Source organism: Sander vitreus, chromosome 11, assembly GCF_031162955.1.
Source record: "Sander vitreus isolate 19-12246 chromosome 11, sanVit1, whole genome shotgun sequence".
Classification (NCBI taxonomy): Eukaryota; Metazoa; Chordata; class Actinopteri; order Perciformes; family Percidae; genus Sander; species Sander vitreus.
In genome coordinates this window covers 16060604-16085100 of record NC_135865.1, presented here as the reverse complement: position 1 = coordinate 16085100, position 24497 = coordinate 16060604, and the positions used below count along the sequence as shown (strand labels likewise).

General features: G+C 39.2%; 2 protein-coding genes across 7 annotated transcripts; both read left to right on the top strand.

The window, feature by feature from the left end:
• Positions 1-1204: 1204 nt before the first annotated feature.
• chn1 (chimerin 1) lies at positions 1205-10720 on the top strand. 5 transcript variants are annotated; one of them, XM_078262798.1, is made up of 7 exons: positions 1205-1456; positions 2815-2899; positions 5834-6007; positions 7409-7486; positions 8376-8513; positions 9764-9869; positions 10303-10720. In XM_078262798.1, the coding sequence occupies exons 1-7, from the start codon at positions 1205-1207 to the stop codon at positions 10472-10474; spliced, it is 1005 nt and encodes a 334-aa protein (XP_078118924.1). In that variant the 3' UTR covers positions 10475-10720. The 5 variants fall into 5 exon arrangements, with proteins under 5 accessions (XP_078118924.1, XP_078118927.1, XP_078118925.1 ...); XM_078262801.1 differs by lacking the exon at positions 5834-6007; XM_078262799.1 differs by lacking the exon at positions 8376-8513.
• A 5587-nt stretch (positions 10721-16307) lies between these two features.
• LOC144525255 (acetylcholine receptor subunit alpha-like) lies at positions 16308-23922 on the top strand. Of its 2 annotated transcripts, none has more exons than XM_078261909.1 (9): positions 16308-16394; positions 17605-17747; positions 17837-17881; positions 18177-18286; positions 18725-18920; positions 19984-20221; positions 22639-22862; positions 23102-23341; positions 23434-23922. In XM_078261909.1, the coding sequence occupies exons 1-9, from the start codon at positions 16313-16315 to the stop codon at positions 23560-23562; spliced, it is 1407 nt and encodes a 468-aa protein (XP_078118035.1). In that variant the 5' UTR covers positions 16308-16312; the 3' UTR covers positions 23563-23922. The 2 variants fall into 2 exon arrangements, with proteins under 2 accessions (XP_078118035.1, XP_078118036.1); XM_078261910.1 differs by having other exon boundaries at positions 16333-16556.
• Positions 23923-24497: the final 575 nt, after the last annotated feature.

The following is a 24497-nucleotide window of genomic DNA, read 5'->3' as shown; positions in this document are numbered from 1 at the left end:
TTTATACAGTTTCAAAATTGTGTAATTCCTTTTGGGTGATGTTTACATTGTTTATTTGTAAGGCAAGAAAAGTGTATTTATATTGCTTATTTCATAACCTAAGGTAATTGCTCATGTGCTTCACATGATGCATAAAAGACGTTAAAACCACATAATAGTGAAGTTTTCTCAAGCAGAGCACTGGCATGTGATGTTAATGTGTTTTTGGTGCATTAATATGTCACAAAGGGGGGGTTTCTAAAGCTGTTTCATCACTGTATGGTGGATCAGAAACAATGCTCTTACAGAAACAGAATTATGTTGTTAGAGTTTCTTTATATTTCTGTTTATTTTTCATCAATTTCTGTTTTGGTTTCCTCTTAATTTGTAGTCCAAATGCTAAATGTAGAATATAAAATTCCTTTTATTTGGTTGAATTTGTACTTTCTACTTCGTGTCGTGGTCTCAGTCATGGTCAGTTTCTGTGGCAACATGATTTTGAAAATAGCTCCTCTCCAACGGCCCTCTGCTGTCGCAAGTTCTGCAGGCAGCAGCCCACTCTTGATGCATGACTCATTCATTGCTCATTATCATCCCACTCTCATTTCATCCTACCCAAGGTCCCCTGCTTGGATATCTGATGGAGATGGGGGGGCGGGGTGGTGGCTAGTATAAAGCTGGTGTATACATGCTGTGATTGGTTGGTGGGATCCATTTAATCTGCTGTGACTACTACAGGGTCCGCCCCTGTACTCCTCCCCCTCGCTCTGCCCGCCCTGACGGCATCCAAACACAATAGTGTGCTGTCTCTGTTCCAGGGAGAATATCAGCTCTGCACAGGGAGGAGAGGATTAGCGCAGCCACTCAGCTCATCTGCATACACGTTCAACCAGAGAACCACATGAGCACCCAGGGCTGCACTTCTTTTGTATAAAACCTGGCACTCCTGTTACAGAGACTCCACTTAATCTACGGTCACTGCTGTGAGAAGATTTAATAAGGACCACAGTTTTTTTCCTTTTGAATTTTTAAAATTTATTTTCAGACTCTTTTTTTTGTCATTCAAATTTGCAATTTGTCTGTGATGTCTCTATTTAATTGGGACAATGCAAGTAATATCATTTGATATAGTCTTGCTCTGAGCATCAAACTGTTTTCTCCTCCTTTTTTGGGACTCTCCACTGAGGTTGTTCCTTCATCTGCTTTGGGAGACTACAGCACCAGAATGCCATCTAGAGAGTCCTACGAGGTTCACAAGGAAGAGAAGTCCCTGGTGCAAAAGGCCAAGCGAGAGGCCAATCAGGAGGATATTCTGGCGGCAGCTCTAGTGATGAGGATGGGGCCACAGAAACCTCCAGCCACTTTCTGGCAGCCACTTAAACTATTCGCCTATTCACAGCTCACCTCACTGGTTCGCAGAGCCACACTGAAGGAGAGCGAGCGGACACCCAAATCTGAGAAAGTCCACAATTTCAAGGTGAGACTTCAAGAACTCTAATCAGCTGTTGCATCTCCAAAATGTTGCTTTAATTTCATCATGTGTGGCCAGAGGGCTTCTACTCATGCTTCTCTTGTGGGAGATGGGAGGTGGAGGGGGGAGTGTTACAGAGTCAGAAAGAGGGGATGAAAAACAGAGCTGTTTTGGTCTGTCCAGTGAGCCTTTATCAAAAGAAAATCTGTTGGGTGGTCTGTGGACCACTGCTGTTAGTTTGAGCACCAGATGGAGAGATTAGGCCGATGGAGAGGGGAAACCGTGAAGGAGTGTATCCCTATTTGGCTCCAGCTCACTGTCCTATTTTGGCTGGTTAATGGGATGGAGAGCAGCAGGAGGAATATTACCTTCAAGGCTTTGAAATTGCTGATGCTTACCAATCTCTTTCTGCTGCTTTGTTTGCGAGGACTCGCAAGAGTGTATAGTTCCTGTGTTGAAAGCTCCCACAACGAAAGGATGATGTATAATTTGAGTGAAGCAATAATAAAGAGAGTATCAACAACATCTGGGCGTTAAAACAAGTCTTTTAATTTAAAACATTCCAAATTAAGCTCCCTGAGAGTTACACACCACATGTATCAAATTAAAGTACATTTTCATACCCCACCCTCTTTAATTAATTACTCTAAAGAAATGCATTCACCACCTGCATTTAGACGGTTCTCTTGCCTGTGAACAGAAAAGAAAGATACAGACCAGAAGAATAATTATATGACCATTTAAACATCATAAATTGATTAGATACATGTGAAATTGTACTAAGATTCTTTAACTATGAAAAGAAATGTCAGATGACATCAATCTGATGATGGCAGACTGTCAAAGAACTTAGGTGATATTTTTTTCACTCAAACTGCACACAGTGTTATGCCAATCAGAAGCAGGTCTTGTCTGCTCTATTTTGACTAATTGCAAAGAACAGGGAGAGTTGTGGCTTGTTCTCGGTCCCAGAGGCCTTCCTGATTGGCCAGCTGTTGTCACCTGGTGGAGTGTGGGGCTCCATTTCCTTCACCAGCAAGGTGGCCTCCTACTGTTTTCATAGCAAGTTTCCCTGACAACTTGCACCTTCACTCTTGTAAAGTGTCAAATATTACTCTGCCATGATGGGAAAGTCTCCCATGCTCGGAGTCACAGCTGCACCTACACCTCAGTATTGTCAGTTTGAGGGTCTGTTTGAACAACAATCCTCCTCCTCTGCTTCATTTAAAGCGGCAGCACCTACAGGTTTCCTGGACAGGTAAAGAAGGGTGTGGGGTGTATATGGAGCAAATGGCAGCAAACCCCACTGTCTTCTCATTGCACTTCATCACTAATATCTGTCACTGTCCTCCTCTCTGTTGTAGGTCCATACCTTTCGAGGGCCTCACTGGTGTGAACACTGTGCCAGCTTCATGTGGGGACTGATGGCTCAGGGAGTCAAATGTGCAGGTATATCTTGTTCTCATCAACACTGTGTTATATAAACTGCTTTGTGGTACATGTTGCAAGCATGACTGTATATGGGTTACTTGGTTTTTAGTGCATCTGGAGCTGGATTATTGAGTTTTCATCGATAATCCCAACAGTAGTTTGTGGATTAGGGGTTGTATAATAGAGTGAAACGAGGGCTCTAATAGCTATGATGTAACATGTACTTTACACTATGTTAAAACCTTATTTTGACCTACTATTTTCCTCACTGGGTTTGGGAATGGAGTGATCAGTTCAAACAAGCAGAATAATGAGTTTCAGCACTGACAGTCATCACTGACAGATTATTTTTTAAATCTTAAAGTAGGTCTTTATTCTTTTTTATAAAATAATGACTACTTTGTTTTTTAGCTCAGGGCTCGGGTTGTTCTTCTCATCCTGTTGTCATTATTACAGAAACAAAGGCTATCTGTGTTTCCACTTCCATGATTTTGATGGATAAACATTTGCTGCATTATAAGTAAACACGCAACGGCAGGCTCACTACAGCAGCAGACACACAATAAAGCTCAGTTCTTTGTATTTTTTGAAAGACATTTTCTCATAATATGTGTGAGCATATTTTGAAAAATATCTAATAATTTTCAGTCCTTTGTGAATATACCTTTACTTTGTGTAGATGTAACATACACACATTGTTATTGTTAGGTAAATGCTTCTGTTATATTTCCCCGTCAGTTTGTCAAATACTGTGATGAGATTTCGGTTTCACCGTAGCTGTTGTTGGAATTCGTTTCACATCCCAGAATAGTGCTATAATATAGTCTGATGTGTGTCTTTGATGTTTTATTGATGAAACAAAGTATGTCACACAAATCTGTGGGAGCTCTCGCATTAATTATTAATGTCTTGATATTGAACGCTGACAACATAAAAAAAGGCACATATGTTTGGCTTTATAAAGTCTTATGTTGCCATTCCTTCAGTCTCAACCACAGCTACCAGAATCTAGGGCAGTGAAGTGTCACATGATGCTCAAATTTGCATACCAAAATTTTTTTCTCCCACCCCCTTTTTCTTTTTGTATGGGTGAACTGTTTTTGGCCGTGTGCCAGAAAGCCAGCCTCTGCTTGTGCTTGTTGTGCCACAATTCCTCATCAGAGTACGCCCCCCCAGCCTCATCCCATCATGCCCATGAAGGAAAACAAAGCTGGCATGTCTCTTTAATGAGGAGCAGAGCTCAGAGCGTGGGGAAGGAACTCTGTTTCCACACACATTACAATTCAGCGGCTTCAACCAAAGAGCTAGGTCAAGCAGCTCAACCCCTATTTAACTTAAATACTTGGTTAAAAAAAAAAAAAACCAAATCATCTAACAAATACAAGTGGTGTGTTTTGTTTTCAGATCCAGTCAGAAAGGGACCGGTTTTAACTGGTAGCTCTGCTGGTCGACATGGTGATAATGTGCTGATTAGAAATTAGCAACCAGTCACCATTAAACCTCTTCTCAGAGCCCTTTCGCCTAAACTGAGCTGGAGCCTCCTCCCTATAGCAACGGAGACAGAGCTGATGGTGCAGTAAAGCAGCATCCCCTGTCTCCCGGCTCCCGGTGTCCCTGGGGTCCCTTTCTCACCCTCACCCGCCCCACCTGGGACCCGGGGCCGTCAGTGTGCTTACATGGACAACAGGAGATCAGCAGACAATGTGTCTGATGACAGGCCATCCTCTATTATATTGCCTGTCTCATATCCTTAAGAGAATCATCTCTTAAAGTAATTACATTTCTGCATCAATGCATAAAAATGCAGGCTGCGTGAATTTCTCCAGGGACCCATATTAATCTCAATATTGTCTGAGTTCCTCCAGAAGCATAGATTTTTTTGCTCTCAGAAGTATTTTTTGTTAAAAACATTATTTAAAAAAATTTGCGTTTCTTCTGAGAAAATGTTATTTTTTATGTTTTTGAAATCAAAAAGCAGATAGAGCAACGCATTGGTAAACCTTTTAGTAGTTGGAGATGGCTCAAAAGATCTAAGAGCTTGAAGAGCTGCCCCATTTTAGTCTGGGAAACTAGGTCTAGTGTAGCCTGCAGCGCCTCAATTGCTGCTTCCACAGCCATTGTGTGTGAGCATGGATCTGGAAAAGAATAGAGCACACAGCAGCAGCACTGACTATCCCTCCTCCAGGCCACAGCATTTTCAGTGTTCCTCTAATTCCCTCCATGGGTCTCTGTTACAAAGCAGAGCTGCAGTCTCTCTCTGCATCTGCTCTCCACGGGCTTCTCTGTTCCCGACAAAGTGAATCCTGCCCTGAAACTGTGTGTGTGTGTGTGTGTCTCAGGCCCCATCCGCTGTGACTGAAGACAAAATGCAATGTGGGATACCTAAACTGACATCATGACTAATATGCCATTTAAACACCCATTGTGATGCATCCTGCATCTGAAAACATCATGTAGGAGAAACAAAACAGAAATGTAATTATTATCAAATGCATTTTTTTGTTTGAATTACTATTAAATGCTTTCATACGAATTGAAAAAAGATACACAGAATTATTTGATAGATTAATGTCCTGTCTTGTGGTTAATCATTGTTTTATATTACTGTTTTTAATAAACAAATGGCCCTGTTGAGGTGACTTTGGATCTGCCCATTGCTCAAGGGGACTCCAGTGCCATGTGTGGGGAAGAGAGAGGAGCTCTCCAACGGTCCTGTGACATTTAGGGGGCAAACATTGATCAGAGGATTTAACGCTCCTCTGCAAGCCAAAACACACATGAAATCAGCCAACCAAATCCAAATGAACCTGATGTTGAATGGGAATTTGCATAACAGTCCTCAGTAGAGAGATAAAATGACTGACCCACAGGACTTTGTATTCTGGTTGTATAATAAGAACTCTACAGAAGATTCCTGAACTAAACCTCCTGGATGTCTTTCTCTCTCTGTAGATTGTGGTTTGAACGTCCACAAACAATGTTCATCTCTGGTGCCCAACGACTGCAAGCCAGACCTGAGACACATCCGTAAAGTCTACAGCTGTGACCTCACAACCCTGGTAAAAGCTCATAATACAGCGCGACCGATGGTGGTGGACATGTGCATACGAGAGATCGAGTCAAGAGGTCAGTTTAGGATGCGTGTGTATGTGTGTGTGTGTGTGTGTGTGTGTGTGTATGTGTGTGTGTGTGTGTGTGTGTGTGTGTGTGTGTGTGTGTGTGTGTGTTTCATATGTCTAGCTCAATATAAGACTATTTATTTTCCAAGATGAAAATATGAAAACATATACATATACATGATAAACCCTAACAGCTATCTGATTTGCTGATAATAACTGGGTGAAGGGATGCTTTCTATTGAAGGATGACAGTATAGCTGACCTGCTGCAAATTTAAGAGGAGGAATTACGGAAGCACAGAAAGGCCATAATTATTTAAATTTGACAAGCAAACGAATACCTAATTGTGAAATTTTGTCACTGCTGAATGTTTAACATTCAAACGATTAACTATGGTTGTCCAAGTATGGGTGTTCAAGTTTTATTTTTTTATTTTGAATTTGGTGCCTGAATTTAACCAAGACAATTTGAGGAACCTGATTTCTTTCATCTGACTTAAATTTTTGATTTTTAAGAAAATGACCAATTGAATCTGAGCATCTTGGATATTGGATACTTACATTTTCTATCTGTGAAACCTAAAACATAAAGATTAACATCTGGGTTTGGAAATTGCAAAATTACCCTCGGAAATGTCCACATTCCAATAGATGGTTTTCAAAGTACTCAAAGCTATGAATTAAAAAGCATTTCAATTTCAATATTTAGTAGGCCTAGTGATCCAATTTGATAAATATCCATTAATTATATATTTTTAGAAAATGCAATAACTAAATGTAATTACTTTTAGAATTTTTGCTGATTTTATGCAGGAGTCTAACCCATTTGAAATGTCATTTGAAATTAAGTTTATGGATCCTGTTTACTATATTTAGGACGCTTGTTGTAAAACAGCTTATCTCTAATTTTGTAGTAAGCGATCTACAATATATAATTTGAGGTGTTAAAAGTCTGCTTACATTGCTAACTGAGTTAATGTTTTTTGGGCGGGGGAATGACTGAGCGACTGATGAGTGTGCTGGTAATTGTGAATGTGTAATGAGGAATACATTACTCTGTTTCCTGCTGCCTTATTTGATTGCATTTTAGTTAAATCATTCAACTATGTAGGAAACCCATTTCTCCCTCATTGTCTGCCCTCTAATATATGTCTGTAGCTAAGTTTGATTTATGTCTCTATTATTTTGCCCAGTTATGCAGAAAACTATTTGCATCTGCCCATGTTGTTCCAGTGTGTGACATTGTGGACATTTTATCCTTAATTCCTTATGCATATTTAAGGGTGTTTAATGGCATCTCCTAAATTACCCAAGGCGATATATGCTGGTGAATTTTTTTTACATTACTTAAGACAGCCCTGACCGTGTCTGAAAGGTTGTTTTATTTTTTATTATGTATGTTCCACAAGGACTGAAGTCTGAAGGCCTCTACAGAATATCTGGATTTAGCGATTCGTTGGAAGAAGTCAAGATGGCGTTTGACAAAGGTATGTGTTCCTTTTTAGATTTCTCTCAGCTCATAACATGACATTGCGTGCTTTCATATGTTTACATAAGACACACAGAACACTTCAGATTAATGGGAAAGTGACACATTTGTAGAAGATTAGTGTCCATCTGGGAAGGCAGATCCTATCCTGACATGTCCCTCTCATGCAGGGTTTCACAATGTGGACAGACAGGGGGGACTTCAGGGGATACAAACCATGGATATACTCTCACTACCTTAACGAAAGCTGTAAAAAATAAAATAAAAAAAGGCTCTTCCGCTGTGTTGGGATTCAGTAGTAGACTTAGTGAGAATGAGCCTGTCTTTGCCCAGTGAAGTTTGAATTTTAACTGTAAGAAAAACCCTGCAGCAGTGGGCTAAACTCTTCTCCAGATCCGCATGTGGGAGATCATCCATGACAGAGTGTCATTCCAACTCACAGCGCTGTGATGTTCAGTCTGCCAGCAAAAGTAGACCATGGCCTGCTCTGGAAAGCATGCATCACTGAGGGAAAGTCAGAATAAAACAGGCCAGGCGGATGATAGCAGCTACTTTGCAAAATACAGAGCGAGAGTAGATTTTTTTTCCCACCCACAGTAACACAATCTCTCTATTCCTCAATCCACACTGTAGTGTCAAAGTGTTGATGTCAGACATGTTTACAGTGTGAAAACTCTCTTCTTCTCCTCTCCTTTATTCCATCACACATCCAACCAACAAGCAAATGTAGCACTTAAAGTACATCAGTATATTTGATGTATTTGATGAAGTTACATATACTTGCATGATTCTTGCACTTTTGGGGTTGTACCCACATGGTTCACTGCACTTATTGTAAATCACTTTTAAAGTGTCAGCTAAATAAATTTAATGTAACATCCACACAGATGGCGAGAAGACAGACATCTCAGTGAATGCCTATGAAGACATCAATATCATCGCGGGTGCACTGAAACTTTACCTCAGGGATTTGCCTGTTCCCATCATCTCATACGATGCTTACCCTAGGTTCATCGAGGCTGCAAGTAAGTTACAGCAAGACAAATTAGTCAGAAACACACCTGTTTCACTGTGTTGTGTTTTGCTGCAGTTAAATATAGCTGTCCGTGTAGCAGTTAAAATGTATTTATGTAGTTTGCCTCATGTGAGTCACATTACAGTATTACACATTAGTATTTTATCTTTAAACATCTTTTATTTGCAGAAAATGCTTTGCGTAAAACACAAGACAGATGTCAGCTACAGTATATTGGCCTAAAGATGGTGGACAAAATAACAGAAACACCTGTATGTGATGAAATCAAATGTAATAACCTCCAATATATCCTATTTCAGTATAAGAGACCATTGCCATGGACGGAGTTTGGATCATAGACTCTGGCGGACCATTTTCTAATCAATAAAATCGTTTTTAAATCAATATTTGTTTTACTATGGAGCTCATACCGCTGATTAGCTGATCACAAAGGAAGAGAGAGGGTGGGGGAAATGTGGATCACTAACAGAGCTAATGGGAACAGTGCAAACAGAGCATTAGTTAGCTCCATGGTTAGCTCGCTCTCCGGGTCCACCTGTCTTCCGCCAGAGAGCTGTGTTCATCAGCAGTAAAGTTAAGTGTCCTGACCTGGATGCAGGCGTCATCAGTGGGTAACCTCTGTATGAGTAGCCGTGTAATAAGCCATGTAATAAGCCATGTAATAAGCGGGATAATGTAGAGCAAGCTGGTTATGATTGCGAATTAGAACCCCAACACAATATAGAAAATGACGGCTCACTCTACATTATCCCTTACATAATGTATACATTATTAAGGCTGTAGTTTGCAGGGTTGTTGTGTTTGAATGCACTTTGCACAACCACAGTCCTTTTCTATTCTAATTTATTAAAAACTATGCTTAAACAGATTTTGTGTTTGTTATTTATTAAAAGGAAAATATTTATTATTCATTTTCCTCAGTTGCAGTTGGAACAGAACTTCGGAAATGCAGCTTAATGCAACTGACTTAATATCAGCCCATGACTTTGAAAGTCAACACTGACCTTAAGTCCTGAATAAGTATTCAACTCCATGCCCCTAATTTGCAAAACACAATAGTCCAGAACACATTCACAATGTTTATCTGCATTAGTCATTTCAAGCAGCCTCAGACATCCTCTCCGAGACAAATGGCTTTTATTACCCCACAGGAAATAATTACATTGATTCCTGCTCCTCTGAGGTCAGAGAGTGTATTCTGGCCACTCTAACAACACACTCCTTTATGTTTCTGTTCAGAGCTCACAGACCCAGAGAAGAAGCTGGAAGCTTTCCGTGAGGCTCTTGCGTTGTTGCCACCATCACACAGTGAAACTTTGAAGTACCTCATGGCGCACTTAAAAAGGTGAGCAATGCAGTCAAACTTTGCAAGAGCTAAGGGGCTGTGTTAAAATGAAATGGAGGAAGGGGTTCCAGAAAAGTGGGATGATTATGCATTTTTTCTTTTTGATGAAGGTAGAGTAGTATATATTATAAAGTAATATACTATTGTTTAAATTGGAGTACACTATCTCAAGTTCTTTGCACACTTTTAGTTATTGATGGCTAAATTAACTGTATCAGTCAATAGTGTTACATTACTTTGAGATATTGTTGGGAGTGTGTTGCAAAAAGGTGCAGGTCCAATACTAGTAACAATGGGTAGGGACTTGCTTTAAAAAAAGAAAGTTTTAAAAGTAGAGAAATTTTCATTCAGTCGCTAAAATTGGATTTCTTTCCAGAATCAGTCTATGTTTCTAACTTTTTAATATTTTTTTAATTTGAATACATATTCGCAGGGTGACACAGAATGAGAAATTCAACCTGATGAACGCAGAGAACCTCGCCATCGTTTTCGGACCCACCCTCATGCGTGCACCAAACCTGGACGCCATAACAGCACTCAATGACATCCGCTACCAGAGACAGGTGGTGGAGGTGCTCATTAAAAATGAAGATACACTATTCTAAACACAGATCAGGACTTTTATAGAACAGCTAATCATTATTTTGTGTAAAGACTTGAATGACTGTGTGCATTACATTGATTGATAAATTTTTTTAAATGCCCTGCGTATGGACAAGTGCTGACCTAACATCTGTCCTCCCCTGTTTCGGGTGTGGATGATGAACTTTACACTTGTACGTACTCTATGTCTCCCCATTTTTGTCGGGGGATTTTCTGAAGCTGACAGGCCAGCATGCTTGGTGCAAGGTCTTTGTTGCTTTGTAGTCGTAACCCAGCATGTGATAAGATTGTGTAGCGCTGTGATTTGCTTTTGTCTGTTCTGTAGTAGTCATAGTATACATTCCTAGCTGCCTGCTGTGCAGTTTTTTCTGTTTTCTATAGCTGGATGTACAAATAAGCTACTGATATTTCTGGGGTAATTTCTATGATGCTGTATTTTTTTACATCCTCAACTGTTTTTATTTAGCTTGAAGTAGTTAAATTAGCCTTTCCTGTTAATGTGTCTACACTGGTGCATTTGCCTGACCTTAACATTTTTATTGTGTTATAAACAGCATTATTTGTGAATTTTATTTTTTATTGTAATGTTTTTGTACCCAACTTGTGCATGAACACTTTAATTTATTAAACCTTACTCTGAGAAATAAAAGTGCTTATTGAGTACGCTGACTAACCATAACAAAGATCTACATCATATTGTGCATTAAACATGCATTAATTTTTTTGGGGAAAAAAGAATCAAGCTGCAACACAACTTACTACAGTAGTTATGGCAAACATTATCATTAATTTAGAGTCGTGTTTCTGGCCACCTGCCAATTTTGAGTCAAATATTTGCTCTAATTTTAGTTCTGTTTTTGGTCTCCACCAACTCCTGAGGCTCTTAAGCTTCTAAATGTTCAACTGTGTTCACCAGCTAGTTGCTAACTGGATCTGGTAGACATTGCTGCCATGAATACTCACTAAAGCACCAAATGTGTAATAATCCACCGCTGAAAATAGTCCCCAACCACTGCACTGTTTATTCCTGTTTATACAAGCTACAGTGCCCAGCTGTTTTGGGAATATACTCTACATACTGGTGGTTCTATTTTTAAAGATTTTTGTCTTCAGTAGGAAATTATATTGGGGCTGACTGCCACAGACAGAAAAGGGAAGTCAGAATTGATCAGGCAAACACATGTTAACAATAAGAAAACTATTAACATTCACAGCATCTGTATCCTTGAAAATACTAAATAATTAGGGCTGTCAATCGATTAAAAAATGTAATCTAATTAATTACATACTCTGTGATTAATTAATCGAAATTAATCGCATACATAATTAACGGTGCCTGAACCGATACTTTTTAAGAAAGTAAAAAAAAAGAAAAAAAAAAAATGGTACTAAACAACAGTTGGTGACATTAAAGAACGCCTTGTTTATTGCTAAGGCCATATGGTCAAAATTAAATGATTTAATAATAATGTATAACAATAACAATAACTTATTTCACTAGTAAATTGCTGTTGAACGACAAAAACAACAACCAGATAGGAAAAGGACATTTACAATAACTTCAAATGCACCACGAGGCTGTAGTTTACCAGTTTCATTGAACGCACCGTCTGTGTTGTTTCTCTGACGGCAGCTGCAGATTGTTACATACCGGTGTTGAATCCTCTACAGTAAAACACAGTCAAACTTTATACCGTTTAGCGTTAGCTGTCAGCATTTTAACCGTGTTTAATCCAGCTACTAGCTAGCGGTAGGCTAACGTTAGCTGCTGTTGAGTATTGTCAAAGAATTTCTAATATGGGAAGAAGTTCCACTCCCTCGTTACTTCCGGCTTCTGAACTGGTTGCAGTTCCACCAGAGTTCCATATAGGGGGCGCTCACAGGCCAGTACAGAATGAATGGGACTCTATGGAGCTATACCCCTCAAAATCCACTTTTCTCAGGATATAATTTTTTGTCTAGTAATTTGAATGTTGCATTCGAAAGGGGAGGCTAAGAAAATGCACACTGCTGGGTGTTAGATTTTTTTTTAAAGTCGCTTTTTTTGTTCTAAAAAGCCTTTTAAAATGTCAATGACGTCATACACATATACGGCCAGAGATACTGCTCTTTTTTCTCTCGAGGCATCGACAACACAGCTGACAGGTTAGCCTCTCCCTGTTAATACACGTGCTAGAAAGAGGTTTGCTAATGTTTTAAAGACCACGCCGAAATATTCACTCTGACATTCTGGTTCTGCTTCGGATGCCGTCAAGTGGGATCTCCGATCGTAATCAGTCCTTCACTGACCAATCAGCATTCACTAGCAGAATGCTAGCGTGTTATGGGCAACAACAACTCAACCTGTAACAAATCGAAAGGGCATAAGTACTCGTTCATTCAACTTTTGACCTATAATCCATGTTAAACTTGCAAAAACTACAATCAAATCTGAGATTTCTCAACGACAATCAGGCGAAAGAGACAAATTTAGCCGTCTAGTTCCATAGGGTCCCATTCATTTTGCACTGGACCGTGATCACCCCCAGTGGAACTCTGGTGGAACTGCAACCAAAGTAGGTACAATGGGGCTGAATAGGGAGTGGAACGGCTTTCCGTAGACCGGCTTTGGTATTGTGTTAACTAGCATCACATGCAGCGGGGTTTGTGTTTCCTGTAACGTCTGTTTCAGAGCATCAGAGAGAAGCGCAGACATATCAGTGGCACCAGATTTTCGTCTGTATGCAAACGTCAATATGGAATGGATTAATCTGCGTTAATTTTTTATTTTGACAGCCCTGTAAATAATATATTAATGCTTAAAACATTTGACCTGAGTAACATACTTGTTTGTGGCTGCAAGATGACCCTGGCAGATGACAGACTGATAGTCGCTCTGCATATTCAGAATGACAGTTGTGCCTAAAAGCCTCACATCACATTTACCCCTCTAACAACACATCAGTCACACTGATTCACTGTGAGATTAAAACACCTAAGGCAACACCACTCTTGCACTCCAGAGACTGTTAATTATTGGATATATGTGCAAACAATGTCACATAAAATGTATGCATTTTAGGTTTAATTACCCGCAGGTTATGTCTTTCCAAACAATTTCTACGAACCAGCCATGCACAGCCAGCAGGGGCTCATTACACATATTACATAAACTGTGTAGGTTACAATAGGAGTTATTTGGATAGTGTCTTCATTCCAAATTTTGTGTTAAATTATATATTTTTTTCCGTTAGCTTTTAGGTGTGAATATTATTGTTAGATATAAAATCTGATGTGACCACATAGTTTTCCTACATGTTGTCTGTAGGTTCACATTGAGCTGTTCCCTGCATTTAGGTTTTATGCTTTAAATTTCCCCACAAAGCATCTGAGAAGCGATCACTGCTTGACATTTAATCACTTTGGTTTTGTGACCACATCACATTGAGTTAATGTAAGCCGAATTCAGACTTGTCTCTGGTGATTGTGTGGCAAAATTGGATTTTCATCCAACCGTTTAGCCTCCTCCGCCATTATCAGCCATTTTAAATATATCATACCTTCATCTACATCAGGCAATGACTTCGAAAGGGGGTAAACCACACCAGTAAAGCTATCAAGCTTTCTATTCCTCAGTCAGATGCTGTGATAACACCGTGCTGGAGTAATGTGTGCCAAATGCATTGTGCGGTGGATGTGCCTCATTCACAGCAATGAGACTAAATTTGAAATGCTGTGATCCATGAGATAACTGACCTTTCTCTGTTGACTGGATGGCAGTGTTTCCTCCCTGCAAACAGCTGACCTGAATACATTTCCAAATGTTGAAATATAAAGAAATATTCAGTTTAACAATGTGAAGCATTGAAAATGAAAACATTTCTTATGTTTGTATAGGCTAATCATTTTTAGCATGTCAGTGTAATCATATTAAAAGATGATGAATGTTGCTGTGCTTGAGTTTTATGTACAATGTGATTTTACATTGAACAGACCAGCAGAAATATTTCTAAAGTATACGTGGCAACAGTGAAACCACACATATAATGGCTTAAGATCATGAAAATAAAAGATTGTATAATGTTGCTTATCATGTCCAATGTTAGACGTTTCTATATTTATGTTGTAACATAATGTACATATACCACTCAACACACATCATAATCTCTACTATGAAAACTCTAATCCTCTTAATCTTCATTGAGGCATAAACATCCAGTATGTTGTCCAGTTTTCATCCACCCCCCTGCAAATATTACATGGACGCTTTCATTCAGATTCAATGAACATTTAATCACTTACAGAGCAGATAACAACACACAGCTCATAGTCCTCTAGAGACTGGAGTTGTGGTGTGAGCCTTCAAAGTGTTTTAATTAACACTGGACAGAGCACCAAAACGCCTGGGACTACAGGTCGACTGGGCAGATACAATGCTGGCTTGTCCTGTGTTACATGACAGACTTGAAGAAAGCCAAATCAGTGCTTTTGGTGTAAATTCAGGTGGCCTGACTGATTGGAGATAGAGAGGGGGTGGGTTGAGACAAATCTCTCTTAATTCAAACATTGCCAAAATGGTCATTTGTCCCTAAGTGAGATGAATGAGGAGGGCAGTTGAGTGACTGGCTGATTGAACGCATTCGGGATGTAAGGAAATTGAGTTGCCTGACCCATCACGGGCCCAACAGGGTGGGGTGGTGCAGAGCAAAAGAGGGAAAATTGGGTGTAACACCTGGCCCCCAGGAAACACACCAGGCTGTTTTAACATCTGAATATAAATCTGAATAATCTAAGATTATAATATAATGAATTTTTAGCGGCAACTGGACATGAGAGACACTATGAGAATCCTTTCAAAATAAATAAAACAAAGCTTTATCATCCACATTGAAAGGCTAACTACATTACTAAACAGAAACACTGCAGTATATTAACATTTGATAAATTGTTTAAAACACATTAACATGTTGATGTAAGCAGATATGTTAGTCAGAGTAACCATGTATTAATTAGCATTACTCAAAACAAATGTTTTACCTTCACTAAAACTCTTATTAAGGTTAGTTAAAGTATTTAATTATATTTGCCTTAAGCATAATTTCAAGGTTTAGGAATTAATGTTCAAGGGAACCTTTTATAAATATGCATAAACAATTCACAGATATGCATATAAACATTTACGTCTCATATTGTATATTTTATATATATAGACAAGCAATGCTCTGGGGTTTTGTTGATTTTTTGCATGCCAGATAGTTAAAGGTGCTGTATATGACATGGAGGGTGCTGAGCCAAAATGGCAGCACCTAGTGGCGCCAATGGTCCAAACAGTGCTAACAGTGCTAACAATGGCAACAGGGGCTTAGCTCATAGTTTCAAAGGTAGGACCTCAGATGCACTAAATGCACAGGCGGCCGGCCTGGCTACCAAAACAAAGAACAGAAAGAACAGATTTAGTTAAATAGGTCAAACACATGACAAAGCTTTCTAATTTATTTATAGTCAAAATCCAAAGCTCTAAAATCAAATGAATGTCACATGTCACCCAAACTAAAATGATCACAACCAACACATCACATTCATAGAGTAGAAAGCTTTCCTTGGAACAAGCCGATATAGACTATACTATACATGTAAAATCATTACTCAATGTGTGTTTTCAAGGGGCTACACATTATTATATAGACCTGTATATGCAGATTTAAAGACAGCAATGATAGTTTATCAAAAAAGCAGCAGCAAGCATGTGCTCTTCTCACCTCAAGGTTGTGTGTGGCCAAGTTCACGATGGGATATTTCAGTGGTGGATTACTCTGGCATGTTGATCTCATAACAGATGACAAAGAATGTGGTGCTCTCAAATGACAAGCATTGACAGCCAGTCACTCACATTCGCTTTCAGACAACAACAAGGCTGCCAGTGGAGAGCTTGGAGCTTGTACAGTAAGTCATTTGGCAGTGCTGAAAGAATGTTTTAGGCGGGTCAAACCTTTCTTAATTCTCAAGTGGTCAACGGGCAGCGTGTTGAAGTTGGATCTTGGTTTTTGGATTTATTGGCAAGAATGAATACTGTATTTTTCATTTTTTATCTAGTCATTCTAGCAGGTAAGAACTTAAGAATGTGTGTTGGTTACCTGTGGAAATAAATGTCTGTCTACTTTAGTTTTTAATTAATAATGAAGTTAAAGAAAGTTGGAGTCCATAAAAACGATTACTAAACCCTGTTTACATTAATTATGTTTATTGAAACTGCTCTGTAGTGGGTGAAAGCTGATCCAATTCAAATAACAAAACTAATGAGCAAATTTGATTTCTGTGCAAAGCGGCTCTTTGATTGACAAGGGCATGTGTGCTGTTTTCATTTTGCTTTTTAACCTTTTGTTGGTCTGTCACCACATGAAGTCACCTGCATAATCAAGCGATTCCTTAGTTTACTGAGTTGTATGTCTGGAGAATCATTCAACCATTCAAACAACATGTTGCTGTAAAATGACCTTTGTTTCAAGGTCAGCTGAAAAATGACAGGGGATCCTGCTTTGGCTTGTGACGGATATGTAGCGGAAAAAGCATAAGAACATCTCTGTTAACAACCTTACAGGGGCGCCATCGCATGTTTGAGTGCAGTATTACCAAATTTAGAGCCCAAATACATATATGCAAATACATACATTTACTCTACAGGCCTACAGGTCTCAGAACATGTGCTTGAATGAAATTCCCTCATGATATTCTCTGCTATATAGCCTGGAAACTTTGTTCAAAACCTTTAACAAATTAACATATAGACTTTTTTTAAATCACCAAAATGTATGTATTTAATGACCAGCTTTACTCAATGCACACTTTAAACACACCAAGTAAAAGTGGGCCTTTTCAGTCTACTTAAAAAAACAACATAGTACATGCACATATTCACCAACACCTTACACCTATAGTATACACCATCTATTTTTAACTCATGTTAAATGAACTCATCTAAAGTCAAGCCTTGCTCAAGTATCAGATGTTCTTAAAGCGATATTCTACTTTGGCACAACATGATCATTATCCAACACACTCAAGAGGCAGCGTGAGGAGTAAAGAAAGACATATTTCACCGTTGAAATGCCTTCGATAACATCAATGAGCCTGTGTGGTGTGTTTTTTATTTTAGGTGCCGCCTGGGCCTCCTCTGATGAAACACGTCTGGTCAAAACCCTCTTCACTGGCTACAATAAGGTTGTCCGTCCTGTCAATCACTTCAAGGACTCGGTGGTTGTTACTGTGGGCCTTCAGCTCATCCAGCTCATCAGTGTGGTGAGGTCTCATGTCACATACCACATCACCCCATCTGTATTAAGATTCACTGTCATCAACTGTCTAAACACATTTATCTGGATTCACAGGATGAGGTCAACCAGATCGTCAGCAGCAACGTGCGACTGAAACAGGTTTGATACATGTTGGTTTGTGTTGTGAATTCATAAAAAAAGACTTTGAACACACCATCATATTACAGAAAGCCTCAATAATGTATACAAATAAAAACCAGTACGAAAGGGATTGGCAAAAATACATCATCATGCCTCTAGCTACAAACTATAAATATCTAAAATGTGAAAAAAACAAATAATGCTGCCAAGAAATATAATTATATATACAAATGTTTGAAAACACTATTAACATTTAAAATGTTATTACATACTATATACTGTCTTTTGTTCTGGATGTCTGGATTTTTTTCAGCAATGGAAAGATGTGAACTTGCAGTGGAACCCAGAGGATTACGGTGGCATCAAAAAGATCAGAGTTCCCTCTACTGACATTTGGCGGCCTGATCTGGTTCTCTACAACAAGTATGTTACCAGGCTATATTTGATCCATGTCATGTCCCTCTTTTATTATTTTATAAACCCTTTTTTGTTAATTACAATTAGTGATACGTGACCTAGAGCATACAGACCTCTAGTAACAATTAACACACCTATCAGGGATGTTTTGAATCACATTTTTCTATACTCCTGTATGCAGCGTGCAAAAGCTTAGATTTCATTAGGCTAAATCTGGACTCTGTATTGCAGGTCCCCCCTCCTCCCACCATATGCTGCATCTGACACACTGCTTTTTTCCCTGACAACCTGCTCCACTGCCACAACAATTTGTGCCAAGCGGAGCACTGTTTGGCTGGGGTGTGACAGCAGCATGGACCCATCTTCAGGCCCTGATGGCCCCCTGCGTTGACATTTAACCTATTATCTCTCATGTTGATAATGCCTGTGTTTGTGTGCCCCCAGTGCTGACGGAGACTTTGCCATCGTTCATGAGACCAAAGTGCTGCTGGAGTACACAGGAATGATCACATGGAACCCACCTGCCATCTTCAAGAGCTACTGTGAAATCATTGTGCTGCATTTCCCCTTTGACCTCCAGAACTGCAGTATGAAGCTGGGTACCTGGACCTACGATGGAAACTTGGTCGTCGTCAATCCTGTAATTCCATTCAGACCATTTCTATAAAGGAATAGTTCTACATTTTTGGGAAATGCAGTTTTTTTTTCCCCGCTGAGATTTAGATGAGAAGATCGATACCACTCTCATATCTGTTTATATAATATAAGGCTACAGCCAGCAGCCAGTTAGCTTAGCTTAGCATTAGCATTAGGGAGAAACAGCTAGCTTTGCTCTATCCAAAGGTAAAAATCTGCCTACCAGGACCTCTAAAGCTCAATAATTAGCATATAATATATTGCTTGTTTCATCAGTACAGAATCCGAAGGGAAAAAACTCCTACATATTATGTTTTTATGGGGGTTGGGGGGTTGTTCCAGACTATTTCTTGGCTGGGAGCAGTGACTTCCTTGAGTCCCGTAAAAACAAAACTGTTTAAAAGAGATATAACGTATTACTTAGTGAGCTTGTACCTTTGGATCGTGCCAGGCCTGCTGTTCCCCGCTGCCTTCAGGCTTCATGCTAAGCTAAGCTAACTGTCTCCTGGCTGTAGCTTCATGCCATACAGACATGAGAGTGGCGATATTGTCATCTAACTCTCGGCAAGAGAGCAAATAAATGTATTTCCCAAAATGTCATCGTATTTTACAATATGCCCTACAAATGGTGTAAATCGCAGTAATGACTTTATATGATTCTTGACTGTCGAAATTTATTAGAACAAATACTACAAGTCCTTCTGAACAACATCTTTAACACCTCTTTATTGCTTAATAACTAGGATACACAGTTTACCATCTTAATTCTAATGTTGATGTGTTTTGGCAAATAAGCCTTCATCAGGGCACCATTGGGCAGTATTCTCCTTTTTTTTATAAAGAATAAGCAGTCTTCCCCAGGTCAACAGGATACTAACAAACTTTGCAACATAACATCACAACCCACTCTAAAACCACATTATATAGAACAGATTCTGTATACTCAGCTGTAGAAATACAACCTAAACACAGTTTACACACTTTCTAACTAACACAATTCAGAGAACAATATATAATAATAGAAATATATAAAGAATTTGAATGAAATCATCGTTGGTTCTTACCAGGACAGTGACCGCCCTGATCTGAGTAACTTTATGGAAAGTGGAGAGTGGGTGATGAAGGATTTCCGCGGCTGGAAGCACTGGGTGTACTACGCTTGCTGCCCGGACACACCTTACCTGGACATCACCTACCACTTCCTCATGCTGCGGCTCCCACTGTACTTCATCGTCAACGTCATCATCCCCTGCATGCTCTTCTCCTTCTTGACTGGCCTTGTCTTCTATCTTCCTACAGACTCTGGTATGCTGACACTGATTCCACATTGTTCCTTTTCACTGCATAACACTAAGTATCAGTTAATAGCATAGTGGCATTATGACATAAAAGAAACATCAGCACAAAGTTGCATTTTTCTGATTTTCAATAAGAAGATTGATACCACTGTCATATTTGTCTGTGAAATATAAAGCTTCAGCCAGGAGGCAGTTAGCTTAGCTTAGCACAAAGACTGGCAATCAGGGGGAAACAGCTAGCCTGGCTCAGTCCAACAAGCTCACTAATTAACATGTTATATTTATTTTGTTTAATCTGTCCAAAAACAGTTGGGAAAAACTGGTTTAATGGGACTCAGCAGTCACTGCTCCCACCAAAGTCTGGCACAAAATCCTCCATAAAACTGTATCATGATGTTTTTACATTTCCGTTTCTGTATGGATTAAACAAACAAGTACAAACATGCTAGTTACCAGAGCCGGTCTACGGAGAGCCATTTCACTCCCTATTTAGCCCGATTGTACCAAATTTGGTTGCAGTTCCACCAGAGTTCCACTGGGGGTTTCGCAGGCGAGTGCAAAATTAATGGGACTCTATGGAGCTAGACGGCTAAATTTGTCTCTTTCGCCTGATTGCTGTTGACAAATCTCAAATTTGATTGTAGCGCCCCCTATATGGAAACAGAGTGGAACTGCAACCAGTTCAGAAGCCGGAAGTATCGAGAGAGTGGAACTTCTTCCCTTATTAGTAATTCTTTGCAGTTACTGAGGCTTAGCAGATTTTTACCTTTGAACACAGCCAGGCTAACTGTTTCCCTAGCTGCCTATCAGCGCCTTTAAAGCCCAATTGGCGCACCGTCTGGCACATTCTTGGTGACGACAAGACTCCAGGAAATCACTGTATCCAGATAAGAAATTAGATTTAGTTTTAATTAGTGAGCTTTCGAGGTGCTGGTCTGAGCATTTTGTTGTCTTTGGTAGGAGCCAGGCTAGCTGTTTCCCCCTGTTTCCACTCTTTGGGCTAAGCTAAGCTAATTGTTTCCTGGCTGTTGTTTCATGTTTAACCCACAGACAGAGGTATTTTTTTCTCTCAAACTTCTCTTTCAACTCTCAAAAGGAAATCAAATAAGCTTATATCACAAAATGTAAACTATTTCTATGTATGTTTGTGTTTATGTTTATGATAGTAAATGTCAATCAAAGGTCTGATTTACTTTGTCAAAAGTAATTAGCTCTGTTTTCATGATATGATATGAAAACATAGATATGATATAATAACTTACATTGTGTTAGCCAAATCCGTGTTCCTAATTCTGAGGTGCTACATCGGCTGCTGCAGTACCTGCACTGCTTGTGTGCACATCTGGCCGTGTTCCCAGTGTGTAGGTCTGCCTCATTACCCAGGGTCCCTCTGTGCTGTCATGTCTGAAAGCAGACCTTTGCTTTAATGTATAATACATCACTTGATCCCAGTTTCTGATATGGCTGCTGACAGGAAAGTGTAGAGGAGAGGCTGGTGCTAAAATATGCTCTCTTTGGCATAACTGAGCAACAAAAACATGTCTTACTTTTTACTTGTGAAACGGTGTCAGAATCTGTTTACTTGTAATATAGTTGGGTTTAGAAACAACAACTCTCACTCTTTAAATGTGATTTGCTGGTGTGGGTGAACAGTGCATATTGTGTTGTTGTGTTATTGTGTATATAGCCTAGTAGAGGTGGAATCCTGATTGGATGGCTAGAACTACTTAATCATAGCAACAGCTCTCCCTTGTGGCAGTGTATTACGGTTGCTCCACATTTTCCACTCCAATTTCAGGGTTATTTCAATGTGTCCTTTAAAGTAAAGATGTGTTTAAATAACACAGAATGTTTTTAGTTATCTTAATTATCTTACTGAAAACACGACGTGTCCTAACTACATCTATGTTCAATTAGAATTATGCTTTGTGACCCCTCAAAATTAAGCAATGCTGATTTGTGACCCATCATCCTTGGTTTCATGTTTATCAGTTGTGACCAGTTCACCTGAAGAACTATTTATTTTTAATTATTTTTTATGATTATTTGAATGATTTGAGTCCTCAAGATGTATTATTCAGAAATTAACAAGAAAAAAGGCAAAAATTAGAGGAAGGTCTTAATAAATAAGTGAATAAGATATTGTGTAGCAAAAAAATAGTTTTTTTTCTGAGTTTAATTAAGTTGATATCAAGGACCTAGCTGTTTAAAGCTTTTGATAATCTCACATACTCAAATCCATCTGCTGATGAAGATTATGTGTTACTAAATGGATCTTGAGTTGAGATTGTTTTGTAATTTTTTTTTTCTGCTTTCCAATTCTGTTACTAATCTCACGATCCCATTAGATTCATCCTACCCTTCTAATCGATCAATTAAAAAGCCGGTATAGAAGCAATGAAGATGTCATTTTATGTCTCCCAGGTGAGAAGATGACTCTAAGCATCTCCGTCTTACTGTCTCTGACTGTGTTCCTGCTGGTCATTGTGGAGCTGATCCCCTCTACCTCCAGCGCTGTACCACTCATTGGGAAGTACATGCTCTTCACCATGGTCTTCGTCATTGCCTCCATCATCATCACTGTCATTGTCATCAACACCCACCACCGCTCCCCGAGCACTCACACAATGCCGGACTGGGTTCGCAAGGTGAGCACATAAGCAGAGGAGAAACAATAATGACATATATTGTTTTGATTGTAGAGCTGAATTACTAGAAATTAATCAGTCCTATTCCCAAGCTTTGGAGAACAATCCTTACAGTTTTCTCTGTATCATATTGCCATCTAGTGGTATCAGACAAAACATCTTTATTTTTTATTTAATCCAACTGCTTTCATGTTGTATAATCCTTGACATGGTGCATATATTTTGTCGTTCTATGACAGGTTTTTATTGAAACCATTCCCAACATCATGTTCTTCTCAACAATGAAACGCCCAGGGAAGGAAAATAAGATTAAATCTAGTATCTATGGTGCTGATTTTGATATCTCAGACATCTCTGGCAACCAGACCTCTTCTGTTCACTACCAGTCACCCATCACCAAGAACCCTGATGTCCGCAGTGCCATTGAAGGAGTCAAGTACATCGCAGAAACCATGAAATCAGATGAGGAATCCAACAATGTAATCTTTCTTACACAGAAAGTGTCACTAGTATGGTTATTTAATGAGTCTTGCTTTTGTGTAGTGACACATTGTGCATCTTCTCTTTCCAGGCTGCTGAAGAGTGGAAGTTTGTGGCCATGGTGTTGGATCATATTCTGCTGTGTGTGTTCATGGCTGTCTGTCTCATCGGCACATTAGGTGTGTTTGCAGGCCGTCTAATTGAGCTGAGCATGCTCTAAGGGCGGGCACCTTATGTTTTGCTGGTTTTATTTCTCAGATGACACGTTTGTTGCTCAATGTAAAATGTATGACCTTTACTTTTGAAGCTGTAGGCTACAGTGCCTACAGTTGCCTTGCAGCATTCACAGTGTATATTACCTGTCTCTGTTTGCTCTTTGGTGTTTTGGTCCTATTTGTGTAAAGGATCACGTTGTATACAGTAGTACAGTATATCTTCAGTATATTTTATGACATAGCAGTGTTGCTTTTCTTTTTTTACGGAATATATGTGTGCAATTGAAATGTTGAATTCATTCAAAAGAAAACTTTTCCTTGACATATTTATAGGGAACAACTAAATAAAAGGGGTTTTGTCTGTTTTTCAGGGTGATTGAAGTGCAGTCTTGCTCAGTGTCCTTACTGTATATTAGAATCCTTATGACTTGTAACTTTGGCAAACTGACCAGTTATGTTGCACATTTTTAAATATTTCATTAATTTGAAGGTGGAAAAGTAGAAATTTGAATACGTAGGTACCATACAATCACACATTAACTCTGATATGGAGTCTGGACTTTTGGCGGATGATACTTTTACACTTGCCCCTGATTTGTAAGTGATCTGTTGGACAATAGAAACACAACCTTTCTAAAGCACCTTCGCCTTTCCAATTATTGCTTTTCTTTATGGAGTGTTCACCACTGTTTCTCACTGCATGTGTTTATTTTCCTGTCAACCATTTATTTGACATTCAAAAACAAATGCAGATGTTACCTTGCATTATAAGCTCAACACATGTTTAGAGTTGTCTATTCACAAATCCAGCAGACATGAAGCAATGACCCTGATGAGACAGAACCAAAACAGTTAAGTTGTGGATTTCAGTTAAGTTTTTCCTAAATAACCGCTGTCACATTACTACGGCAGCGCATTGCATTAACTTATCAATTACGAG

Bases quoted from the DNA above. Each gene is read 5' to 3' on its own strand.
- chn1 (XM_078262798.1), top strand. From the start codon at position 1,205: ATGCCATCTAGAGAGTCCTACGAGGTTCACAAGGAAGAGAAGTCCCTG. The intron at 1,457-2,814 runs GTGAGACTTCAA...TCTCTGTTGTAG, and splicing joins AGAAAGTCCACAATTTCAAG to GTCCATACCTTTCGAGGGCC. The intron at 6,008-7,408 runs GTCAGTTTAGGA...ATGTTCCACAAG, and splicing joins ACGAGAGATCGAGTCAAGAG to GACTGAAGTCTGAAGGCCTC.
- LOC144525255 (XM_078261909.1), top strand. From the start codon at position 16,313: ATGACAAGCATTGACAGCCAGTCACTCACATTCGCTTTCAGACAACAA. The intron at 16,395-17,604 runs GTAAGTCATTTG...TTTTTATTTTAG, and splicing joins GAGAGCTTGGAGCTTGTACA to GTGCCGCCTGGGCCTCCTCT. The intron at 22,863-23,101 runs GTGAGCACATAA...GTTCTATGACAG, and splicing joins TGCCGGACTGGGTTCGCAAG to GTTTTTATTGAAACCATTCC.